Below are 19,850 nucleotides of genomic sequence, written 5' to 3'. Positions count from 1 at the left end.
CTGGGGCATCCCAGCATTGCACTAAACTTCCGGAACTTTGCGCTAAACTTCCAGAAGTACAGTGTCTTTCTAGTACGATTTCTGACTCATCGTGCCACAAGTCAGAAATTACTCTAGAAAGATGCTATACTTCCATTAGTTTAGCGAAAGTTTATCACAACGCCGGGACGTGTGGATTCAGCCCTGATTTGTAGCATCAAGCCAATTCTTTGCTTCCCGGTCTCAAATCAAATAACTCACTATTCAGTTTCTATATTACCCACAGCTACGGTACTTTCTTGGGCATGCAACTCAAACTACCCTATGAGTAAAACCAACATATCCTTTAGAGCTTAACTATATAAGACATGTCAGAAAGTCACACATACTTTTGGGGACTCACCTTAGAAATTGCTCAATTGCTCGGTGTGGCTCAGAACACTGCTGCAGCATAGTGATTAAGTGGTTGGGCTGTGAATTAGCACTCTGCTGGTTTGTCTCCCACTCATGCAATGAGCTCAGCAGGTGGCCTTGGGTCAGCCTCTCCTCTCAGTCCGAGCAAGTTGCATTGTGGGGATAATAATAACACTAACTTGTTCCCCACTCTGAGTGGGGCACTAATCTGTCTAGAAGAGTGGTATATAAGCAGTTACTAAGCGGGACAAGGTGGACTTCTGCCTTCCATCCCAGGCCATTTTCTCTATTGGAAAGAACCATGGGAGCTCCCATTTGCCCCTTCCTCAGACTCCACGTGTCCTGGGATCATGTCTTTTATAGCTAACCAACTTTAATGTAGCATAAGCTTTCGAGAACCACAGCTCTCTTCGTCAGATGCATTTGCTACAATCAAATTGGTTAGTCTTAAAGGTGCTACTGGACTCTTCACTATTTTGCAACTACAGACTAACACGGCTAACTCCTCAGGATCTTTTATAGCTGTGACTCAGGTTGCATGTCTTGTATAATTAGGCCCTTAGCTATACTGTTAAATAAGGCCGACAGGCTCCAAGTTATCATGGAAACATAAACATCTTACATCGTCAGTAATTAATACCTGTTGCTTGGGAAGCATTTAGAAGTCCAAAGCCCGTGCAACATGGATCTGAATCGCAGAGGCGTTCGCAGTCAAAGAACCTGGCAAAAAAATTAGCCAAATGCTTAGAAAAGTTCTCAGTGTTCCTAATTAAAATCATCAGGTTATGCAAATAAAACCACTTCTTGTATATAAAAGTGTTAAGAGTCTTAAACTCTATAAATGACAGCAAATATACTTGTATGCATGAAAACAAAACAAAAACTTGGAAGGCCTCGGAGACTTTCTTAAAGCTTGACTTTCTCATTGTGTGAAAGAGCCTATATGCATACGGTTCTGGATCAGATCCCTGATGCATGGAGATCAAAGACGAGGGCCAGATGATATCTCCCTTTCCTTTATGATCATTCAACGCAATCCAAGGAAATGACCCCTTCACCTTTTCCAACAACAGAAATGCTCATCCACCATCAAAAACCAGTGATAGGATACAAGCTTATATAAATTGCACTGATGTGCATCAAAATGTATTTAAAGAAAGAATCATCAATACAAGTAATGAAAATGGGTAGTCCAGACTAGAGATGGGCACGAACCGGGAAAAAAACCGAACTATGCGGTTCGTGGTTCGTAGCATTTCATGCACCACAAACCATGAAGTTTCATGAAACTGCACCAGTTCGCAAACTGGTTCATTTGGTTCATGAAAATGTCAAATCCAGGTCAGCGAATTGTCACTTCCGGGTCAGCAGAAGGTCACTTCTGGGCCAGCAGAAAGCCACTTCTGAGTCAGCAGAAGGTCTGTAGGAAGTCCATCCCCTGTTGCCTAGGAAACTGATTGATTAGTGCCAGGCTGTCTGCAGTGACGAACCAAAAAATGAACCAAACGAACCAGCCTAAAATCCGTGGCAGTTCATCAGAAATGGGCTCTGACAAACCGCCGGTTCGCGAACCTGGTTCGTCACAAACTTTGGTTCGTATTTCAGCTCATGCTCATCTCTAGTCCAGACATGGGCACGCAAAGAAAAGAAATACAGAAATGGCTACTGAAGTGTTCGGCCATCCCTGACACCTTAATCAAAGTATTGGCCTTGATGGCCCATTGATCTTACTCTGTATGAGGCAGCTTCTTGTAGCTTACACCCATTGCATGTGCCTGCTGTCTTATTTGTGGCACACTATCCTAGGTTAATATTAGGGGGGGGGTTGGCAGTTTTACTGGGTAGCAAAGAAGTGGCTTGGTGTATGCAAGATTTGTTCTCGAGCCTGGAGGACACATGAAGGCCCCTGCCAGGCCTATGGGTTTCAGTATTTCTCTTCTACAAGAAAGGTTTTTTAAGTTGCTCAGATAAAAGAAAAAGACTCATGTTTGCAAAGCAGAGAGGAAACTTACCCATCTCCAACAGTCTTCCCAGACACATCTGTCTTGTTTCTCACTGAGATTCCTGAAACTTTGCCAAAAGGCAAACGAGTGTAGAAGTTCTTTACACTCCCTGCTAGAGAGACTGCAAAACAAGGAAGACAGACAGAAAATTGTTGAGTCCAGGCATACTCCATTTCTAAAAAAAATTCTTTTAGTGAGTATTCAAATAACACATTGGCTACAGTGTAGTTATTTCTAGCATCCAAAATGGTCACATAAAAAACCCTGGTGCTTGTGGGTGGAGCTTATAAAGAAGCTCCTCCCCTTGCTCATATTTGTCTTGGGAGGCATTATTGGTATGCCCACATGGTCTAGGTTGCCTTGCTTTACCCTGGCATAGTCAGAAGGAACCCTGTACAGACCACTAACATAATGCAAGTCATTGTTCTAAGATTCTAAGCCAGCTATGACAGTCTTCTGTGCATCGCGTAGCCTGCCTGTCAGAAGAGAGTTGAAGATTCCCAGGCCACCAGTCCCAAACAGAGCTATCAGGCAATCATCACCTCCTCTTTGCTTGAGCAAAAGGAGATAGAAAAAAACTTTCCTAGGGAGGGTTCATTATCAGCTTCTGTTGATGTTATGCAGGAAAGACTGGATATACATAAATCAAGTCTTCAAGAACAGGGATACAGGACTAAAGTAGAATGGCTGTCTATGTGATCAGGGCCACTGCATTCTCCAGACACTAGTAGAGAGGCTGGAACAACATGTTCCACTGAAAAAGGTGGCCACGATCACTTAAAGATGGCAATAGATCCAGAGGAGTTAGCCGTGTTAGTCTGTAGTAGCAAAATCAAAAAGAGTCCAGTAGCACCTTTAAGACTAACCAATTTTATTGTAGCATAAGCTTTCGAGAATCAAGTTCTCTTCGTCAGATGCCTGATCCAAACTGGGCAGATAAGAGGAGGGGAGAAGAGAGAGAGGAAAGAAGGGGACATATATCACAAGGGGACAGAATGCAATTAGCGTGGAGGCAATCAAAATATTCCTTTGCTTGGAAATGTTATGCAGATGGAAATGTTAAAGATGGCAATGACCACCTAAAGCATTCCCAGAAAGACTGGGATCATAAAATCATAGAGGAGACTGATCCCACGTTCAAAGCAGAAAATCCCAAACTAGAGTATCCCTGATAGATGGCTGTCAAGCCAATGCTTGAAGATCTTCAGGGAGGGTGAACCCCACCCAGGCAAAAATGTTGATGACCAAACTGTGCTTGCTGTTAAAAAGTTTCTCCAAAGGTCCAACCCAAAATCTACCCACTTCTGATTTAAGCCTATTAAATCTCATTTTGCCCTCTGCAGAAGAGAACAAGCCTTTGTCCTCTTCCGTGTGACGGCCCTTGGAGTATTGGAAAAGTGTGATCATACCCCTCCCAAGTCCCATGCTCAGTTCATTCAGCATCTCTAGGAAATATAAGGAGTCACGTTAAATCAGACCAATAGTCCATCTAGCGTGTCATTCTGTTCACGCAGTCACCCACAGGCAGAACATGTGGGCCGAGGCCTCCCCTTATTATTGCCTCCCAACTTTGCTAGTCAGAGGGTTAAAAACATGAAGGTCTTAATCTAGCCATTGACGACCTCTGTTGACCTCCTCTGAATCCATTCATTAAATAGGCAAGGAAGAGATTCAGGAAGAAGGTTAGCTGTGACCTTTCTACCTTCCACAATGGGCACAATATAGTTTTGGTGGGTAGCTATATTGGTCTGCGGTAGGAAAGCAGGATTTGAGTCCTGTGGCATCTTAGGGACTAACAAGATTTTCAGGGTATGAGCTTTCGAGAGTCAGAGCTCCTTTCTTCAGATACGGGGTTGTTTATTTGTCGTATCTGAAGAAGGGAGCTCTGACTCTTGAAAACTCATGCCCTGAAAATCTTGGTCTCTAAGGAGTCACTGGACTCAAATCCTGCTGGACACAATATAGTAATCCAATAACATGTATGAAATATATAAGGAAACGGAGGGAAATGGAAATAGATACTACAAACACACAGAGAGATACTGCTGAAAACAGCACCCACATGTCTCTGTCCTACTTCTCTCACTTAATTTGTGGCTTAGAATCACAACACTGACAGCTTCTGCAGTCCTGCTCCAAAACACTGGCCGCTGCTGGCCCAAGGTAAGGAAAAATTTAGCATAACAAACTCAGGCAAGAAGTAACCTCTGCACACAGCTGCCATTTTGAATGGCAGCTGTGTGGTTTTTGGAGTTTTGTTCCTCCCTTACTGCTTTTCTTTCTTATAAGCAGAATTGCAAGGGAAATTATTTTAGCGTACATTGATTAAAATACGACAGGCCCAAGGTAAGGAAAAATTCAGCATAACAAACTCAGGCAAGAAGTAACCTCTGCACACAGCTGCCATTTTGAATGGCAGCTGTGTGGGTTTTGGAGTTTTGTTCCTCCCTTACTGCTTTTCTTTCTTATAAGCAGAATTGCAAGGGAAATTATTTTAGTGTACATTGATTAAAATATGATAGGGCTTTCAGAGCTGGATAAAATAGTGCTGAGGTCTGGCTTAGTAGAGGAGCCTAAGTTCAAGAGGTAGAGCACCTGTGTTGCATGCAGAAGGTCCCAGGTTCAAGCCCCATCATCTCCTACTGAATTAGCCAGTACAAGACAGCTCTTGTGTTCATGTCATGTGGCCCACAGGCCACTAAATTGCTTGCATTCCTTTTCTTAACAGTATATGACAGTAAAGATGAAACTGTGAAGACGGAAGCCCCCATCCCTCCCCCATCCATCTTGTTCCCCTCAGCAACCCACAGAACTAATCCACACAACTTCTCTACAGCGACACCTTTCAGTTTAAAAAGCAGAGAGGTTGGTTCACTCTTGCGATGACGCAGCCATGACAAAACTGATATAGCTTAGACTCACCCTTTTTCTGATATAAAATGTTTGGCTTCTGAGGTAACACAGTGCGGCAGTTTTCAGGGACGTTGTTGATATTATCACAGACCTGGGCCACAGGATAGAGGGTGCAAGGAAAGTACGTTTGGGTTGTGACATTTGGAATGTCGGCGAGATGACAGAATTCATCTTCTGCGCAACCTAGAAAGAACAAGAATAATAATAATAACAACATTCGTTTTATATACCGCCCTTCAGGACAACTAGCCCACTCAGAGTGGTTTACAAAGTACGTCATTATTATCCGCACAACAACAATCATCCTGTGAGGTGGGTGGGGCTGAGAGAGCTCCAGAGAGCCGTGACTAGCCCAAGGTCACCCAGCTGGCTTCAAGTGGAGGAGTGGGGACTCAAACCCGGCTCTCCAGATTAGAGTCCCGCGCTCTTAACCACTACACCAAACTGGCTCGCCACAGAAGAGCCACAGAAGTCCAGAAATTCTTGTCCACAATATGCCTCACCTTCCCAACACTTCCCCTCTACCCTTCTGCCATGGATTGTTGTTGTTGCTTGTACTTGCCCATTCCAGAGTTTCAACGTTCTCCCTTTCCCCATAGTTTCATTTTCTTCCTCCCCAAGTCAGGGAGTTGTTCCCCCCACCACCACCACCACCAAAAAAAAAATTCCTTTTTGATGCTTAAGATATTTCTCCATTTCAAGCACTGACTATTCCCAAGACCTAAGCTGAACCTCGCTTTTTGATAAGAGACTGTAAGATGCATTAAATGAATCTAAGTGTGTTTTAATAGTATCCCGGTAGTTTAACTAGTGCTGAATCAAGTTTTGGTCACGTGGAAATTCTCTCTCAAGCTTTATATGGTATCAGACACATGTGTTCTAGAGCTCATCTTTTTTTTTAATTCAGCTTTTGGTGAGCATCCCTCTTAGTATTCTAGCAGGATGTTGTAAAAATGCTAAATGTCTCAAATTGCTGACTAATTAGTAAAAATAACATCTGCTGATGAACGACCGAGACAACTGATAAGTTCTCTTACGTGTAAGGCACCATAGGCGGGCCTGCTCCGCTGAGTATTTGTGCCTGAAGATCCAGTACTCTTGGGATGGCAGAGAACGATGTTGGTCAATCTGGATTTGGCTGCTTTCCATCAAGGAAAAGAGTTCCAGTGCAGAAGCTGATTGATGTCAATTGGACAGCCAGAAGGAAGCAGAGAAAGAGTATTTAGTCACTCTAAGAAGAGAATTCCATACAAAGGGCTCTAGTGGAACACTCCAAGAAAAGAATTCAATGCAACGGGGACTAGAACCAAAGGATACCCTGCTCCTTATGCTGAGGAAACCAGGAACAGAATCTCCCCTGCTGAGATAGATATAGGGCAGCCATGTTAGTCTGTCTGTAGCAGTCGAAAAGTGCAAGAGTCCAGTAGCACCTAGAAGACTAACAAAATTTGTGGTAGGGTATGAGCGTTCATGAGTCAGATACTTGGTATCTGAAGAAGTAAGCTGTGACTCATGAAAGCTCATACCTTACCATAAATTTTGTTAGACTTATAGGTTCTATTGGACTCCGGCCCCTGCTGTGTTTGTGTGTGAGAGTGCGAGAGAGGAAGGAAGGAAGGAAGGAAGGAAGGAAGGAAGGAAGGAAGAAAGAAAGAAAGAAAGAAAGAAAGAAAGAAAGAAAGAAAGAAAGAAAGAAAGAAAGAAAGAAAGAAAGAAAGAAAGAAAGAAAAGGCCAATTCATACAATGTTCTCATCTAAATGTGGTTTCTCAGTGTTTTGCCTGTCAGTAGGGTTTGCACAAGAAATATTCCTGGTACAATTGTGTCGCTAATTAGCAGGTGATGTCTATTGTAACTTTTAAATCTCCTGTTCATTGCAAAATACCATTGTTTAATATATTCCTTATATTTTGTGCATGATTGCATTTTGTTTGTTCAACTTTGCTTTCATTGTCCACTGTGCATAATATAATAAATCCTGGTAGCCAATATCTTTATTGATTCAAAATCCTTAACAGTAACTATGAAGCAAGCAGGTGCAGTGTCATATGGAGCTGCTTGACCACTCGAACCTCTGTACGTTCAGATGCATGCTTTGGCTGCAATGCCTGATAGCATGCAGAATATAAACACACATTGGCTAGTGATAGGAAATGTTTGCACAACGATCTGTAGAAGCATTCATTAAAAAATGAAGAATATCGGCAAGGGAAATCTCTGCCATTTTACTGAAAAGTTGAGTTTGTCTCCCCTTCCTAGTAAAAAGGAAAACCTTTGAGACTGTTATATATTATTCTGAAAAAATCTTTCATGGACTGAAACGAACAACTATTCTCCCTTGGTATACCCGTACCTGTCAATTCTGACTCTGTCTGTATTTGGAAAGCAGCCACATCACATCCAGCGGATCTCGTTCGGGTAAGCATATCAGAATCTAGAAGACAAGCAGAATGTTATTCCTGAAATACTCTTGGTGCCCTTATTCCCAAGAGCACAAACACGCTCATCCCATTAAGGGCCCCGTTGTAAGGCTCTGCCAAGTAACTCTCAAAGACTTCACTGCGCAAGTCCAGGAACTGCATGAGTTAAAGCATTTTATTTGATAAGCTATTAGTGCATTCACTGTTACATTCTTTGCCAGGAATGGCATTTCTCTACAAGCACGTAACTGACAGATACACCCCAGTATATCTGCCATGATTGTCTTGGTGTACAATATTTTAAACCTCTAAGAATATGCATAGGGAACATGCTTGCTTGCTTGGCTGTTAGCTGCTTATCTTGCAGGTGTCTGATTACTATTCCCCAGCTGGCTTGAGAACGTGGCCTTGAAGTTTCAGTCGGAGCAGTATCACCCTCCCTAAGGACTGGGATGAGCTCATCCTCCCCCTTCCCCCTCCTCTCCGAGATCCTGGACCCTTCACGTCAAAATCCTAATGGGTTTTCTTTCCCGGGGCAGGAATGTCATCCTATAATTAACCGTGCTTTGCCACCCTGCATCACTTCTGCCAATGCTCCTGTCTGAATATCTTGATGCTGGTATATCTCATCAATTCAGGACCAAGCTACAAGTGACGAATAACACAGGTCGGACACTGGTCAGCTTCCCTCAAGTTTTGATGGGAAATGTAGGCATCCTGGTCTTGCAGCTTGGCCCTCCGTCTGCTGTCCAATGGACTTTTCAACTGTCACTTGTCCAACATTCCGCCAAGCTGCCTACATTTCCCATCAAAACTTGAGGGAAGCTGACAAGTGTCCAACCTGTGTCATTCGTCACTTATAGTTTGGCCCACAGTCCCTTTAACTCATAACCTGAGGTGATGTAGTGAAGTGCTTGGGGATTTACCTGGGCAAGACCTGACATAAAGGATTCTAAGCCCGGCCCCACCCCCCTTCAGAAAACAGTTAGCTACGTTGAATAGAGGAGCAGCAGGACAAAGCAGAGATGATGTGTTAGCAATTCCATGAGGCCAGGCAAAAGAGAAACTGCACGGAGAACATTCCAGGCAGAGAGCAGCATCTGCTTCTAACATCATAGTTAAACAGAATAAAACAGTACATAGGCTTTGCAATACACCATGACCCTGCAGAGTATGACAGGAGACCTCCTGACATCCATGCATAAAGATGCAGGCTTTTGCACAGGGATTCTTAGCCGGATGAAGAACCTCACGTTATTGAACATGCAAATTCACATCCAATCCAGCTGCCCGGACGGCACACCTGTGGCCCCGTCAGACAATCAGGGATCACCTGTCAGCGGATGTAATGTAAATGAGGGGCAAGGGGAGGTGTTTGCCTGCTGGCCTTTCCCACATCTCTTGTTCCCAAAGGGTCGATGCAGGCGGCAAGGATACAACACACACAAGGCAAGATCCTGTGCACTTTGATGCATCTTTAGTGTGAACAATGTTGCCATGAGCATTGGATTTGGTACTATAGCGCATGGGAAGCTGTTCTTCAAAGATCTTCCAATTTACAAGGTTTTTTACACGGAACATGTACAATGATTTTTTTTAAGGATTAGGTTCTGCTATTTTTGTTTGTTTGTTTGTTTGTTGGTTTGTTGGTTGGTTGGTTGGTTGGTTGGTTGGTTGGTGTTTGTAGTCCGCCTTTCTCACTGAGACTCAAGGTGGATTACACAGTATGAGATTAGTACAATCAGTATCGAGTACATTTCCATACAGTATCAAGGACATTTTCATAAACAATGCCATAGATACAAGTTTAAAAGGCATAGTATTAGCAAGAATCCAATACAGAGCAGAGAAAATACTGAAGCAGGATATAATCAATTCTAGGACTGACGTTAGACAACATGAAGCACGGGTGGTACTCAGGAGTATATATTTAAAGCAACAGATAATATGTAAGGCAATATAGTGATGAAGTCTATGGTCCTCTTTCTTCCAAAAGTGACATTAAAAAACAACACGCACCTCTCCATAGATAGACACGCTGAAAGCTGACAAAAGAATTATCCTTTTCTTTTGTGACCTCAGAAGCTGATGAAGAAAGGAAATAATGTTTACTTCCTCGTACAAGATAATACAATGACCACCATTTGGGGACAGTTCTTACCGCTAAGGATTAATAAAGACATTATAAATAAAAAATGGAAGGAGTGGGTAATCAATCTTTGTTTATGTAAGTGGGTGTGAGATTAAGGTTGTCAACCTCCAGGTGGGATATGGAGATCTCCCGGAATTACATCTGATCTCCAGACTACAGAGATCGGTTGCCCTGGAGAAAATGTTTGCTTTGGAGGGTGGATGCTAGGGAATTATACCCTGCTCAGCTCCTTCCCCTCCCCAAACCGAATCCATCCCCTCCACCCTCTGAAATCTCCAGGAGTTTCCCAACTTTGAATTGGCAACCCAATGCAGGTTTAAAGACACAAAGTCTCAGTCTTTATGATTCTCCAAACCACAGTTTTGAAGATCAGAAATGAATCTGAATTATCTCACACTCCCTTGTCCCCTCTTGCACAGCGCTTCCTGTTTAATCCTAACTACAGTTAGCTGGTCATAATCTGAATCAGTAAACTACAGGGTTTTTCTGCACGCTCAAGCATTGAAATCGGTTTGGGAAAGGATCTTCCACACATCTGCCTTCCCTTTGCATTTTTACAGTTATGAAGGCAGTTTATTTTCTTCCTTATAGAGCTCTTGGGATTTTTTAGCATGCAACATCATTTTTCATGTTGAACCATCCTGGCCCTTTGGAAAGGGCAGGCTAGAAATATTTTAATTAACAGGAAATGTGATGCGCCTAGGGAAAGGGAGGCCTGCACAGCATTTTTCAAGGAACTGACAAGAGCAGACGCTAAATGAGAATAGCAAATATGGACGCAACAGCCACACCGGAGCAACCTGGCACTGGAAAAGAAGGGCACTTACTTCCTGTGAGCACCTGGCCTCCCAGCCGGAACGTGTACTCCTTCCTGCCTTCATCGTACTTCTCTCTTTGGCACCGGTCTTCTCTCCCATGTGTTGTAGATCCATCCCAGTCTTTGTTATTGCAGATGAATACATCAGGGTAGCTCATAAGCCCACACAAGATACTCCCTAGTTAAAAGTTGAGGAAAGAAATGGAGTTCTCTGGTTCTATGAAGTTTTGTTGAGTGGCCTGCATCCTATTACTCTGTCCAGCGAAGTTTGAGGCCTGCCCTTCAGTCTTAGGAGCCTTCCACAAACTTCATCGGCTCGTCCTCTGGTGGAAAGCTCCTTAGACTGTGGAAAGGTTTCAAATTTTGCTCAGCGGCGTGGCAGGATACAGTAGAATAGCCAGCACTGCCTCGGGATATATTGAAGGCAGTGCCTGAGGAAGATGAGGTTTGGAAAGGATGTGATATCATTTCCAGGTGACGTTCTAGGAATTTACCCTAATCTGTATGGTAGAGATCATAGATAAATGAGGAAAACCTTACAGTCTTGGTTTGGCTGTGGGGTTCCCATTCCCCTGGTGGGAGCAAGGGATCCTCCGCTCCCACCTTTTGCCCCCCATCACTGCTTACTTGGCCGGCCAGGCGAAAAGGCGGGGAATGGGCCTCCCGGGAATGCTCCCAAGGCTGATGTGATGACATCACTGACGTCATCACACCACCCAAATCAGCTCAATGATAAGCTTTGCTCATTCCCTGCCATGCATGATGTCATCACTTCCTGGGAGTGACATCATCACACCGGCGCAGGAACCAAGCCAAGAACATGCAGAACGTCGGGAGGATAAGGAGACCTGGCAACCCTATCTGGCTGTCCCAAATCTGATGTCAAGTCCCAAGTTTTTAGTTTTGCTTGCTGATAGGCTTACAGGGTGGTGAAATTGGAGACTGTCAGCACATGAGGCCAATCGCCTGTGTGATCCAAGTTCTCTGTCACTGGAGATGCTGCATGCTAAATTGAGGTTATTCTAGTTATTCTTTCAGAAGCTCTTGATATGAAGAAACCACAAGCTAGATTTTGGGGCTTTGCCTATGTAAAAAAGCTGATCTCTTTCCCATTCATATGTAAAAAAGCAGAAAGTCTGGATTTTAGTTTTCAAGTGGATGGCTCGTTTCAGCAAGCTCACATTGGTCAGCAGGTGTGATTTAGGGATGCCACCCCCCTCCCCACATACACACACACACACTTGAGGCAGGGGACCCCCAGACCCTGCCCCCTCCTCCACTCACCTGGCTGGTGGGGGGAGGCATCTGGGGGATGTATGAGGGCAAAGCACATGCTTCTGCATCACGTTGGAAACTATGAGTCACACTGAGAGGCAACTTGCTAAAATGTTTTCAGAAAACTGCTGTCCTCCCCCAGTGCAATCTGTAGCTTCCACATTGTACCAGAAAATGACATCATTTTCCAGCATGACAGGTGGGCACAAGAGCATGTGTCCAAGGGAGTAAGTACTTGTGATCCCCAGCCCCCAAATTGTTCCCTGGGGAGACTTGTACGCGTACTGTGATTGGATGGTAGCCTGGGATATGCAAGCCTGTAAGAAATGGCTGAGAATGTACTAAGCAGGTCAAGCTACAGAATCTTTAGGCTGAAAGAAGGGCATTCCATAGGACACCAAACAATCATTCGCTGCCATTCCAACTCTGAGCAGAAAGAAATTCCATTTGTAGCATGCAAAGGGCCCTTTATGATGACATCATCACCTGGCTGCCATTCCGAGCACAGATTCCATTTGTAGTGTGCAAAGGGCCCTTTATGATGACATCATCACCTGGCTGCCATTCCGAGCACAGATTCCATTTGTAGTATGCAAAGGGCCCTTTGTGATGACATCATCACCTGGCAGCCAGCTTGAAAGCACAAGTTTCTAACTGGAATATGTAACCATATCTTCCCTGTTTCTAGTATTTGTTGGGGAGATGCAGGCCCCACCCTTTCTTTATTATACTGAAGAGAAACAAGAACAGTTGTCCCACCACATCTCCACCCACCCACCCATGTCTGACTGCTGCCAGTGACCATTCACAAGATTCGAGTCCTGTAGCACCCTAAAGACCATCAAGATTTCTAGGATAATAAGCTTTCGAGAGCCAAAGCTCCCTTTGTCCGATACAAACATTCACAACAATATCATAGCAGGTTGCCCTGAAAAAACTGCTTAAGACTTGGAATAGGAACAAGAGTAACTGTATCTGTTCTCGTATGCTTTTTTCTTTTTAAAAAAATGTTTCCATCAAGCAGGATAAACGTGGGGATAAACTTTCTCTTCCACGTCTGTAGTCTGAATGCAGTTACCTCCGTTCAAAATGACCTGGCTCAAGATAAAGCCATCACAGCACGCATCTTGGCTGCAGGCCTGGCGGCAGAACAGATGAACGTCGGTCAAAGATGTTTCAGCTGCGGAGAGAACCAGATTCCGGTACACGCCAGAAACAACATCCTGGAAATCAGTCATCTCAAAGGTCTTGACTCCAGCTGTTGTGAATTCTTGCCCTGGGAAGAAGAGAGGGAAATTGCGTTCCATAAGAAGAACAGCAAAAGGTTACGGACAGGTGAAAGACTGTTGCCAGCTTTCTTTTTCAAATCTCTAGAAAGTTATTGGCCTTTAACCTGGATCCGCTTACCCAAGTCATAGTCTTGAAGCATGCAAAGCTGTGATTGTGTGCATGGGAGGCAGAGAAAAGAAATGCTGGAGAGAGGAAGACAGGTTTTTGTTTATCTCAGTCCCTGAATCATTAGCAACACCAGGTGAATAAAGAGTTGTACTTGGGGGTAACTGCTGTGTGTCTGTAGAACGTAGTGTCTGGGGTAAGGACAGGTTGAGAAACAGCTGTTATATTAAAAAAGATGTCGATGATCTTTTTATTATATCCTCATAGTATTATAAGTAAGCATGCTGTGAATGTGCTAACCAAGTGAACACAATTTGTTCAGATTCCCTCAGTTCCACTCATGGTGAGCTTCTGATCAGACAGTCTCTGTGTTCTCTGATGAAATCTGTCTTGAGTACAGTACCAAGTCAAGCAGCTTTGACCCTGTACGGTAGCCGCTTGGTTCTTTCAGGTAGCCATGTTGGTCTGTAGCAGAAGAGCAAGATTTGAGCCTGGTAGCACCTTAAAGACCAACAAGATTTCCAGGTATAAGCATTTGAAAGTCAAAGCTCCCTTCATCAGATACAAGAACTTTGAGGAGAGCTTTGACTCTCAAAAGCTTATACTTGGAAAATTTGTTGGGCTTTATGTTTTTACTGCATCAAAATTTGGTTCTCACAGCTGCCTTTTCCCAGTTCAAGAACTAAATCACTTCATTTATCATAGGAGAGGCAATATCTCCCAGGGTCATGGTTGGATCATTAAATCATCTAGTGTAAAGCACAGAAGGACTTTCCCCTTGTCCCCTCCTGCATATGTGCAGGTGGATGCATCTTTAGCTACTTTGCATTGCCTGCTTTGTGTATCTGCACCGTCAGCAGCATCTATTTGAGAAAAGGATGTGAGAAGTGGCTGCAAGATTAGCTAGCTTTATGGGTCGATACCAAAGGCGTATCTAAGAATCTCTCTACATGAGACATCGTACACAGGGATGCTTAAGTGTAGGGAGATACAATGTTAGCCGGGAAGCCTAGTTTAAAAAGACAGAGCTGGCGGAGATCACTCCACAGAATGTTTGTTCATTTCATCTTCGCCTCCCCGAAGGCTCTGTCAATTTCACCTCCCTTTCATAGCAAGTTCCAATCTAGAATCTTAAACGAATCACTTCTCATTTTACTAAAACAGAGATGGAGGGCGGTAGTCGCAATGTCTAATTGCCTAAAAAAGCCGTCATAAACATGCAGGCAGCAGCGTCAGAACTGCTGCTGAGCAGTTGGCTCCTTACCTGAGAATGGCAAACAGGAAATGCGCTGAACTGGCAGGTGTTCAAGTATGACTAGCGATGAGCAGTTTTAAAGGAGGAAAGATGTGCCTCCTTAAAACCAGTCTTTTCCCCTTTAAAACAATCGTAAATGTGCAGGAAGCCTAGTTGCAAATAATAAAACCACATTGGTCTTGAAGCGTTAAATCTTTTCTCTTCCCCCATGGCCCCAATCCAAACTGTGGCTTTCACAGACTGACAGGGACCTGCAATTTCCCTCATGTCTGTCTTGGCCTTCTAAAACATACCTTGTTTCAGGTAGACTCCCACTGCGTCTTGATCATGGCTTCGTACTTTAATCAGGCAGCTGAGATGAGCAATGCGAGTTGTGGCAGAGTTGTCCCACACACCTTCAGCCTAAGACAAATGTAATTCCAGTTTATGCATGCACTGCTTTAATTCGTGCTAAAAATGAAATGCTACCTATTTAATTTCCATCCTTTAATGGCATATGAGGATCATTTCGACAATCTGTACATTACATTTGTGACTGATGCTGAAGCCACGGTATACACCAATGGACATATTGGTGGCAGGGAGAAGTGAGGGAAGGCCAGTGACTCTATTCTGTTCTATTTTCATCTCACCGCTCCTCCAATGACCCCCACACGGTTACCCTCTCTTTTGTTTTATGGACACAACAACCCTGCGAGGTAGGCTAAGCCAAGCGAATGACTGGCACAAGGTTGTGGTTGAGCAGTGATTTTCGTAAGGTCACCAAATTGCAACCTAGGGGACAGAGGTGTGGTTTGCCACACATTTCAATCCCTCCAAGCATATTCAGGCTCTACAATAAAGTCAACTTTGTCAAATTGTACAGACTTCAAAGTGCATGTGTGTTGCAACATCCAGGATATTATAGTCCAACAAGAGATAGTGGACTCTTTTGCAGTGATACCTCCAGGGTTTGAAAAGGGGAGGGATCTTAGCAGGGTATAATGCCACAGAGTCCACCCTTCAGAGCAGCCATTTTCTCCTGGGGAACTGATCTCTGCTATCTAGAGGTCAGTTGTAATTCCGGAAAATCTCTAAGCCCCCTTTGGAGGTTGGCATACCTAGGCTAAAAACACCCCTGCAATAAAGTCTGCAAGGTACAAGGGACCCTCATTGTAAAGATGGCCCCTGCCTTGACAACCTCGGTTCACATTGAGAGTCAGTTTGGTGTAGTGGTTAAGAGCAGCAGGACTCTAATCTGGAGAGCCGGGTTTGATTCCCCACTCCTCCACTTGAATCCAGTTGGGTGACCTTGGGTCAGTCACAACTTCTAGCTCTCTCAGCCCCACCTACCTCACAGGGTGTTTTGTTGTGGGCAGGGCTTTTTTCTGGGAAAAGAGGTGGTGGAACTCAGGACTGCACAATGATGTCACTTTGGGTCGGCTGGAACAAGGGGGGAGTTTTTTAAAGTTTAAATCACCCTAGGCGAAAATGGTCACATGGCCGGTGGCCCCACCCCCTGATCTCCAGCCAGAGGGGAGTTTAGATTGCCCTCCGCGCCGCTGGAGCGGCGCAGAGGGCAATCTAAATTCCCCTCTGTCTGAAGATCAGGGGGCGGGGCCACTGGCCATGTGACCATTTTCAAGAGGTGCCGGAACTCCGTTCCACTGCGTTCCAGCTGAAAAAAAGCCCTGGTTGTGGGGATAATAATAACATACTTTGTAAGCCGCTCTGAGTGGGTGTTAAGTCATCCTGAAGGGCATTATATAAATCGAATGTTGTTGTTGTTGTTATATTTAGCAGTGCCATTTGAAGGCCACAGAGCTACTTTGCAGACTACCAGACCCCTGTCTGCCGTCTGCCGGTTGGCCATATAAGCCACTGGTACAGCTATCAACTTTTCAAAAACCCAAAAGGTGGCAGATATCCGCCCAAGCACCATTCCCCAGGCCTCGTTATCATTAGCACGTGAACAAGAACCAACTGTGTTTAGTTACCAGTCCAGAAGCAGAGCAATTGTAGTTACTTTCATCAGCGCCATACAGTTCGCACAGCATGCCTGTCTCTGCAGCAGATAATGCGAAAAACCCACACGACTCGTCCTCCTCGCACTCTGGAAATGCAAAGGCGTTCACAAGAGTTAACATTTCATAACTGGGGCCACAGCGCAATAGTGAGTGCTCAAAATAAAACATCTCCCAGTATTCACACTGAGCAAATTCAGTTGGCACTAACTTGAAGACGAGTAGAAAGGGGTGTTAACCAGAAGAGTATTATTCTAGCAAGTGCCTGGGCTTCCCTTTGCCTTTAGTCACACAAAAGTAGCAATATTTTATGGGCAATATTTTACTGACACAGACAATATTGGCAAAGTGGAAATATTTTATTGACACAGACACCATGTTTTTTATCTGTTGCCTAATTAATCTTCTTAAGTAATCTGTACGCAGGAAAATCTGATGCAGCTAAAACCAGCAAGGTGGGAAACAAGACTTCCCTGATATAAATCTCCTTCCTTCAAATCTCCTTCCACACACAAATTTTCTAGGTGGGGTTAGGCAAGCCAGTCAGTTTTATTGATTATAACTCATGTTCATTCAAAAAAATTTCTAGCATCAGAATCTGCGGCTGAAACTCTTTATAAAATAAGGTCACCGTGACAGGAAATAGCCATCAATTTAATGAATTTGCTACTGCTGCCGGGATGCACTGGAAAGTCTTATCAGTGACCTGTTTCACAGACTCAGGTAACAGAAAGAGGCTTTGGAGCCTCTTTAGTCCAAGAACAACCCAATAGCAACCCCCCCCCCCAAAACAAAGTGTTATATCGATGGTTGTTGTGGGTTTTCCGGGCTGTATTGCCGTGGTCTTGGCATTGTAGTTCCTGACGTTTCGCCAGCAGCTGTGGCTGGCATCTTCAGAGGTGTAGCACCAAAAGACAGAGATCTCTCAGTGTCACAGTGTGGAAAAGATGTTGGCAGGTCATTTGTATCTACTCAGGAGGGGTGGGGTTGAGCTGAGTCAACCCCACCCCTCCTGAGGGGTGTTATATCGTATAAAAGGTATACAGGACAATATCTCCACCTGCATATATAAGCAGAGAGAACCAGAGAGAGGAATCACAGAATCACAGAGTTGGAAGGGGCCGTACAGACCGTACAGACCCCCTGCCCAGTGCAGGAGGAGCCTAAAGCATCCCTGACAGACCATGTGCAATCATTCCTTTTGAAACAATTCCAGAAAAAAAGAACCAGAATCCATCTGCCTCTCTGGTCCACCATCACGCTCCTTTTTGCAAGGAAGAAATGCAAAGTTGCTCCTTACCCACAGCACACGGCCAAAGTGCGCTGTCAGGCTCTCCTCGGAAGATTTCAGACCGAATTGTTTCCAGCTCATCTGTCAGAATGGAAAGCTTGGTGGCAGGAACTCTCTCGAAACGTCCGAGAACTGTAACGAAATAAAAGCGAATCCACAACAAGTCACATTTCACGCCTGCTGTCAATTTGAACAGCTCTTCTCAGGATGGTAAAAACGGCTTTGACAATGCTCCACTTAGCTTTTCCTTGAAAGAAATTTTCTGTGACGTGCAGGACAGAGAGTCAGGCCCTGATCTGAAGATCTATCTATATGTTTATCATATTTTTATCCCGCCCTTCCTCAAAGGAGCTCGGGGTGGGGGGCATGTAGTTCTTCTCTCCTCCAGAAGGGAAACTTCAGCCCACTGTAACCTCTTCAGGTCCAAGCCCGTCTCTATATGGCAGCTCCAGCCCATTTCCATCCCTCGCTGTCCTCTGGTTGCGATCCCATACAGTTTTAGACTGGAGAAGTGAAATTGACTGAGCCTTCGGGGAGGCAAAGATGAAATTAACAAACTCTGAGTAACAATCTCCGCCAGCTCTGTCTTTTAAAACTACGCTTCCCAGCTAACATTGCATCTCCCTACTCTTGACGAATATGCCGAGGTGTCTTGTGTAAAGAGACTCTTATAGACTAGAGACAAGAGATTCTTGAGTACAGAAGTCTTCATGGGGCATCACTTTTTTGAGGTACAGGTATATATAGGTATAGGTACACATACAAGTCATGTTTTAAAAAATGTTTAAAGATGTTTTTCACTACCCAGTAAAGTTATTTCAGACTGCGCACCATGACGTATATAGATGGTTTCTGTCTAGAAGGTTTTAATGCTTCATAGTAGGCCAGCCCTACGGTGATGTTTGCTTCTGTTATGCATTAGAGGGGTTTGCACATTGCACATTCACTAGCACAACTGCACAACAGAGATTCTCAGATGCTATCTTAATGAGAACAAACATAATCCAACTGGGCCTCTAGCCTTTTGAAAAAAAACACATCTCAAAGCCAAAATAAGTCTCATGTCATTTGAAAAAAAACCCCAACTCAGCAGGGCATGGTCTTATACAACCTTGCTGGGTCAGTCTTATTCCAAAAGAAACAATTCTATTATTTATGCCCCCCCACACACACAGCCTACAAATCGTACAATCTTTAGCAGCATCCAAATCACGTCGCCAGACCAAACAGTGTCTCAGAAACGGTTTCCATGTTCTACGAGCAAACAAAAAACAGACAGCAAAAAACTACGGGGAAAGGCCTTGACTTCTTTCTGCGATTAATTCACCAGTGATGATAAAATGGAGTGTAGCTGAAGAGTCAAAGAAAACTACACCAGCTGAAGAAAAGGAAGCCATCAGGCACCTGTGGCCAAGTGGAAATTTCCATGGATGAAATTTTATTTATCAGTTTGGACAAATGTCCCCTTCTTCCCACCCCATCACATTATGTGTCCATCTCAACCTTCCTTTCCCTTTAAAGTTCCTTGTCTTAAGGTTGCCAACTCTGGCTTGGAAAACTAGAGATTTAGGGGTGGAGCCTGAGAACAGTAGAGTTTGAGGAAGAGAGGAAGCTCATCACAGGTGTGATGCCATAAAGCCCACCCTCTGAAGCTGTCATTTTTTCCAGGAAAATTGATCTCTGTCATCTGGCAATCAGTTGTCATTCTGGAAGAACTCCAGTTCCCACCTGAATGCTGGCAACCTTACTTGTGTCCTAACAGGGCTGCCAAGCCTTAGTTAGTGTAGAGGAGGCTCTATTCCAAGCTCCTGTTGGCTGCTCCACTCCAAGTGGTGGCCAGGGAATTTTTTTTTTAAGTCACCAGAGCATGAAGCACAATGTTACTACCATGAAAAACCTGGAAGTGGCAATGGTAACTCTAGGAATTGCAGGAA

At 44.2% G+C, this 19,850-nt stretch overlaps 1 protein-coding gene across 1 annotated transcript in view; it reads right to left on the bottom strand.

Moving 5' to 3' along the window:
* Nucleotides 1-19,850, bottom strand: part of TG (thyroglobulin) — a 224,437-nt gene that overhangs the window by 133,439 nt on the left and 71,148 nt on the right. Inside the window, exons 23-33 of the mRNA XM_054985907.1 lie at nucleotides 17,926-18,048; nucleotides 16,599-16,714; nucleotides 14,916-15,024; nucleotides 13,051-13,248; nucleotides 10,708-10,875; nucleotides 9,748-9,813; nucleotides 7,662-7,742; nucleotides 6,347-6,484; nucleotides 5,319-5,492; nucleotides 2,406-2,517; nucleotides 1,034-1,113 (exon numbers count right to left, since the gene is read on the bottom strand). Of these exons, the coding sequence (XP_054841882.1) occupies nucleotides 1,034-1,113; nucleotides 2,406-2,517; nucleotides 5,319-5,492; nucleotides 6,347-6,484; nucleotides 7,662-7,742; nucleotides 9,748-9,813; nucleotides 10,708-10,875; nucleotides 13,051-13,248; nucleotides 14,916-15,024; nucleotides 16,599-16,714; nucleotides 17,926-18,048 (1,365 nt within the window). The remainder of the gene's footprint in view (nucleotides 1-1,033; nucleotides 1,114-2,405; nucleotides 2,518-5,318; nucleotides 5,493-6,346; nucleotides 6,485-7,661; nucleotides 7,743-9,747; nucleotides 9,814-10,707; nucleotides 10,876-13,050; nucleotides 13,249-14,915; nucleotides 15,025-16,598; nucleotides 16,715-17,925; nucleotides 18,049-19,850) is intronic.

Source organism: Eublepharis macularius, chromosome 7, assembly GCF_028583425.1.
Source record: "Eublepharis macularius isolate TG4126 chromosome 7, MPM_Emac_v1.0, whole genome shotgun sequence".
Taxonomy (NCBI): Eukaryota; Metazoa; Chordata; class Lepidosauria; order Squamata; family Eublepharidae; genus Eublepharis; species Eublepharis macularius.
Note: the sequence above shows the minus strand (reverse complement) of the source record. Positions and strands in the feature narration are given on the sequence as shown.